Source organism: Chaetura pelagica, unplaced genomic scaffold (genome assembly GCF_000747805.2).
Source record: "Chaetura pelagica isolate M959 unplaced genomic scaffold, ChaPel_1.0 scaffold356, whole genome shotgun sequence".
In the NCBI taxonomy this organism is placed as follows: Eukaryota; Metazoa; Chordata; class Aves; order Apodiformes; family Apodidae; genus Chaetura; species Chaetura pelagica.
This window is the reverse complement of record NW_009953964.1, coordinates 5896772-5902327: the sequence shown is the minus strand read 5'-3', so window position 1 is coordinate 5902327 and position 5556 is coordinate 5896772. Positions and strand designations below refer to the sequence as shown.

The 5556-nt window shown below is 37.9% G+C and overlaps 1 protein-coding gene across 1 annotated transcript in view; it reads right to left on the bottom strand.

The window, feature by feature from the left end:
- Positions 1-5556, bottom strand: part of CPEB4 (cytoplasmic polyadenylation element binding protein 4) — a 40118-nt gene that overhangs the window by 21942 nt on the left and 12620 nt on the right. Inside the window, exons 3-4 of the mRNA XM_010001972.1 lie at positions 5156-5169; positions 4216-4248 (exon numbers count right to left, since the gene is read on the bottom strand). Of these exons, the coding sequence (XP_010000274.1) occupies positions 4216-4248; positions 5156-5169 (47 nt within the window). The remainder of the gene's footprint in view (positions 1-4215; positions 4249-5155; positions 5170-5556) is intronic.

The following is a 5556-nucleotide window of genomic DNA, read 5'->3' as shown; positions in this document are numbered from 1 at the left end:
GGGGCTGCCCCCGCAGGACTCCGGGCCGGGCCGCCCGGGGCGGTTCGGCAGCCTCGGGAACCGCGGCTCATTTTAACCTCTGGCTGCATTATCCTCTCTGTTCAAGCCTTGGCGTTTTTGCAGGTTTAAAGGCATTATATATTCTATTATTATATTTTTTTTTCCTCTTCTTCCAAATCAAGTTTTTGCCCTTTTTTAAGCCTCGTCAAATTCGGCACGGCTGGCGAAGCAGCGTTTGGTTCAAGCCATTAAACCAAATGTCAATTTAAAAGAGAAAGCTGGAAGTTTATTAGATAATAGCCAAATCATACATGATGTATGGTTGTGATTAGTTCTAGGCAAGGCTAGAATCCAACCTCTGGTCTGATCTCAGGATTTATTAACAGCAGATTCCTGTTCACTCCTGTTGCCCTGGGGATTTCATTTTCTTACTAGATGGTTGGCTGTTTCTAAATAAAGGCTCTGGTAAACCCCAAACACTGGAAAGTTAGGGATAAATCAACAAACACTTCAATTGCCAAGAGAGGAACTGGGGGAAAAAAGCATTAAAATGTCTTGGGTTGGAAAGGACACATAAAGGCAATCTAGTCCAACCCCCTCATAAGCAGGGACACAGAATCACAGACTCGCACATCTCACACTAGAACAGGTTGCTCAGAGCCCCATCAAGCCTGACCTTGAATGTCTCCAGGGATGAGGCCTACACCACCTCTTTAGGCAACCTGTTCCAGTGATCACTACCCCCATAGTCAAGAACTCTTTCCTTATGTCCAACCTAAATCTACCCTTCTCTAGCTTGAAACCATGACCCCTTGTCCTAGCATGACATGCCCTTGTGAACAGGTCTTCTCCAGCCTTCTCATAGGCCCCTTTCAGGTACTGGAAGGTCACTGACCCCAGGAGTCTTCTCCAGGCTGAACAGCCCCAATTCCCTCAGCCTATCTTGATACAAGAATACCAAAGACTAAAAAATTAAAGTATTGAATATTGCCCCAAAATGTCAGATACTGGTTGCATTTGGAAAGCAAGGAGCATGCCCTTACTGGGTAATAGAAGTTACCACACTTCTAACCCAAAAAATAGATGATTGCAACAGGAATGGAAGCTGCTGATTCCAAACCATTTGCCCCATCACATTTCCACCAGCACAGGTTGTAGTTTATTGCTGTTAGACTCAGTTCAGCAATCTTTTCAGGTAATAAAACAATTTATTTTACTCTTAATTAATCTGCACTCACATCTGTAAATCCTGTTAGCCCTTCCCAGTTACTGCACAGGAGGTAAAATGCAAGGAGACCCTGAGCAGAAAACATTAATCGGCTACAAAAAATTGTCAACAGCCTGATGCAGTAGAAGGGAAAAGTTTTCTGCATTTTATCCTAAGTTAGATACAATAAAAAAATTGCAAAAGAGTAATTCCTAGGTAAGATTGTTCTGAGACAAGGCAGACAAGGGAGATCAATCACTGATGCTGCTCTCAGAAGTAGAATAGGCAGCAGAGGATTGAAGGCGACTGCAGTGCCAGTACAGACGGACACATTGGCCAGTGGCCTGTGACTCTCAGCACTCAACAACTAGATCATCTGCCTCTTCTCACAGAACAGAAGCAGGGAAGAAAGGTTGCTCTAAGCCACCAAGCTCAAGCATTCCTCACTGCTATGAAAACAATGTTGGTTTTAAAATTTAAGAAAAACCTCAACGTCTATTATTTTTCATTTAAAAATAGCTCAGATTTTACCCTGTGCATATACAAAGAACTACTTAATCAAAAAGAATCATAGCCTTTGTTATTTTATTTAGCCCTTGGCAAAAATTGGGACTGATTCTTAACAGATCCTCATTAATTTTCTGGATCATACAGGCCCATTCTACTCAATTAATATGAATATGTTGCATAATCCCTGCAGCTAGAAAAGAAACAACTAGTTCAGTTTCTTATCTGATATTCAGAAAATGCTGTCAAAAATACTTTGACACCATTCATCAAAGAAGGCTTTACAAGAATTACCTATTTTTTTAAGATCTGAAATAGTTTTCCGATCAATATTAAGAGGCTGATGATTTCTTTTAAAATACAGTTAAGGAGCATCCACTTGCTCAGAGAACTGAATGGTGCCAGTTCTCATCGTTTTGACTTTCTCATCTCTGAAATTTAGAGCTGCTACTTGACTCTCTCTCCTGGTGTCTATATGTATACTCTGACTTTATGCTACTTCTAAAACCGTCCTTTTTTGTGTGTGTGTAGATATGTTTAGTCTTTAGTCTTTACTTCACACTCACAGCATTTGTGCAGATACTGAGCTATTCACATCCAAGTTCTACAGTTTTTTTGCAGTGCTAGAAGCAGATGTACTGGCCTACTTTTTTAATCCATTTCACCTTGCACGATTTCCAGGCAATAACCTTATATCCCAAACTGAACCATAGGATATTTCAATAATAAAACAGCCTGTGGCTATAAAGTATTTAAAGACATTTCAGTGTCACTTAACAAGGAAATATTTAGTCAATCTACTACTATTACAGTAAAGCTCAAATTGCCATCTGGAAGACCCAGATTCAAAAATCAGTCTCTGGATCTCAGGCTCAGCTCACGAAGGCCGAACACATTGTAAAGAAGATGCAATTAGTCTCCAGGGAAAGGCTTTGCAGGCTGTCATTGGCTCCACAGCGTGCAGCACACTCGCTCGCATGGATAAAAATAACATATTGAAATGGCAGCTGCTCAGCAAAGGAAGAGGATTTGAGCAGGGATAAAAATATACCTTAAAAGAGGGGGGGAAATGCCAATCAAAAGCATTAAATGTAATATTGAATGTACCGAATCAATGATACTTAAGATCTACTTTGAACCTCAAGCAGGAAACACTATTTCATACAGCAAGACAACCCAAGAACATAACTATTACTCTCCTAAAGAAATCCAAGGCTAGAACAGCTAATCACCCTGGTCAAGCAGTACAAACTGAGAATGGATTTTGTTACATTTTGAAGAATCCCTACTTATAATTTTATTGCAGGATCAAAAACCTGCTGCTCTGAACATTTAAAGACAGGCATTATTTCCAAGAGACAGGGGGTTCCAAACTGTGACTGGTATCTATTATCATGTTCATATTATTTTAAGTTGTTTTGAAGGTATATTTTAACACAGTACCTCTTTTTCTCAAGGTCCATTACACTATGAAAGGGGATGGTGTTACTAAACTCATGTTGAGTCAATATTAAAGCCTCTCAAATACTCACAAGATAGCAGTGAGACCTATTAGATCATCTAAATTATTTCCATGCCATTCTGAGATTGCTCTCTACAGTATGTTTCATTAGTGTCCTGCTCAGGCTATTTTTAATGTCTCAAACCCAGAAGCTTTTCCTTTCTGAGAGTATCCAACTTCAGTTTAAAAGCACTGTATGCATTGAGTAATGCATTTTGCATTTAAAATGCAAAAAACATTAATAAAATCTTATGGATCTGCTTATTTAACTGTAGGTGTTTGAAACAGCAAGATTTGAACTAACATTGTCATTTCTCGTCTTTTAAGATTTCTAGATCCAATGTTTTTAAAGATTCTTTTCCAACTGTTTAAATAAAAGTGAGACAAGAAGAGAAAAGTGAAAACAGGAGAAAACAGAATCTGTGTTAGGGCATAATCATACACCAACTGATACAGATGGGAAAAAACAAACAACACAAAAGGCTCAAGATCACATGAGCCCTTCTTCAGCCCTTCTGTGCTTTGTACCAGCAAGCTCTTTTTTTTTTTCTTTTTTTCATCTGTATCAGTTGGTTTAAATAAAGGTATTTCCTCTCCTTACAAATCCTGCCCTACTTACAGACGATCGCTGCAGCATTAGCACAACACAAGAGATGCTAGTTTGAATAAAGATCCATCCCTAAGCATATTACAACAAGTAAGTTACTGTATTAAGTCTGCCATGCTAGATAAGCAGCAAATTCAGTGTACTGCATATTTCACTATAAGCACACTTCAGATTTCTGCGAGGAAATCCTTGAAAAATGAGACTTCACAACAAAGTATTTCACAAAGGATCAGTTGACTTTTTCATTTCAGCTTTGAGGCTTCTTCTTTATAGTTTTATAACTATTAACCAGTAAACAGAACAATTTATAAAGAACTTAAGAAATAATTCCCAGAACAATTTCTGATTGATATTACTGTGTTCCAATCAGTATGATACAATGCACACAAAAACCTAGAAAAACCATAGATGACTCTGCAGAAGGGACTAACAAACAAGTTCAAGCAGGAATTAACACGTATCAGAACTATCTGTATTCTTTACTGATACAGATAGTCCATCAGAACTATCTGTATTCTTTACTGATACAGATAATCAGTTTAAGTTATCCTTAAAACATGGTAAGGACTAAAAAAGAAAACACAACATTTCAATTGAAAAGAACCTCTTTAATGCATTTAAACTAAAAATCATACAGAACTACCCTTGTTTAGTTGCTGAATAGAAATACACGTGAACCTGACTCCATTCAAGTTAAAATTTAAAGGGAAATTTGATTTGTTCTACAGCCATGTCACCTTGGATTATCTTGCTAGATTTCAGCAGCTAAAACCTGGGCTGGGCCTGCCTGACAGTTGAATAAAGAGAAGGTCTCAGGGCAAATCCCAGGTGCTGCAGTCAAGGATAGGTGCCTGATCCATGGGTCAGTATACAATGTTGGGGGCTTAGGATCTTGCCAGACAGCATATAAACCAAATGAAAGCTATTAATTCTTATCATTAATAAAAGCCTAGCCCCCACCATGTAAGGAGGGAATGTGTTTTTTGTTTTGTTTTTTTTAATTAATATTGCATTACCTTTTAGCTACAACAAGCTCTCCTTGTCATTTCAATAGAGAACTGTATTTCTTGGCATTTCTCATCACCCTGAATTGCTGCACAGTGCTGGGGATCTGAAACTCAAGCTGCATTTCAGACAGCTGTGAATGCAGCAAATGCAAGTTTTTGCCAGGTTATCAAAGTTTGGTTTTCTGAGCAAGAATGACTATTAAGACAGATCAGGTTTCCTTAACTCCACAAGCTGTGATATTGAAATTTGCTTTCAGAAACCAGAAATACAGGCTTATTTATTTAGTTGTCTTTTGTCTGGTAACAAAACTGAATGCTTAGATAACAAGCATAAGTAAGAGTTTGATTGCTTTCACTTATACAAGTAATTCTCAAACTGAAACAGACTACTCATTAGGCAGAACAAGAAAAACAAACTAGACTTCTGAATTGTATACCATAGGCAGTTTTCTATTCTATTTCACTTCGTAAATTGAGGTATTTTCAAAGCAAGATTTTATTTGCCAAAAAAAAAAGGAAGAAAAAAAGATAAATCCCAACTGCAAATCAGTTCAACCCCGTTTTCCTTTCCCAATGATTCAAAGAATTCTGCAATTCAAGGCAGCTAGAAAAACAGAGGTAAAATTTTAAAAAAACCAAACTGTGATTAAATACTCAGTGTTCTCGTCAAAATGATACAGACAAACGTCATTCTTCCCCAAGACAGAAAGAATTATGACTTCAGCAG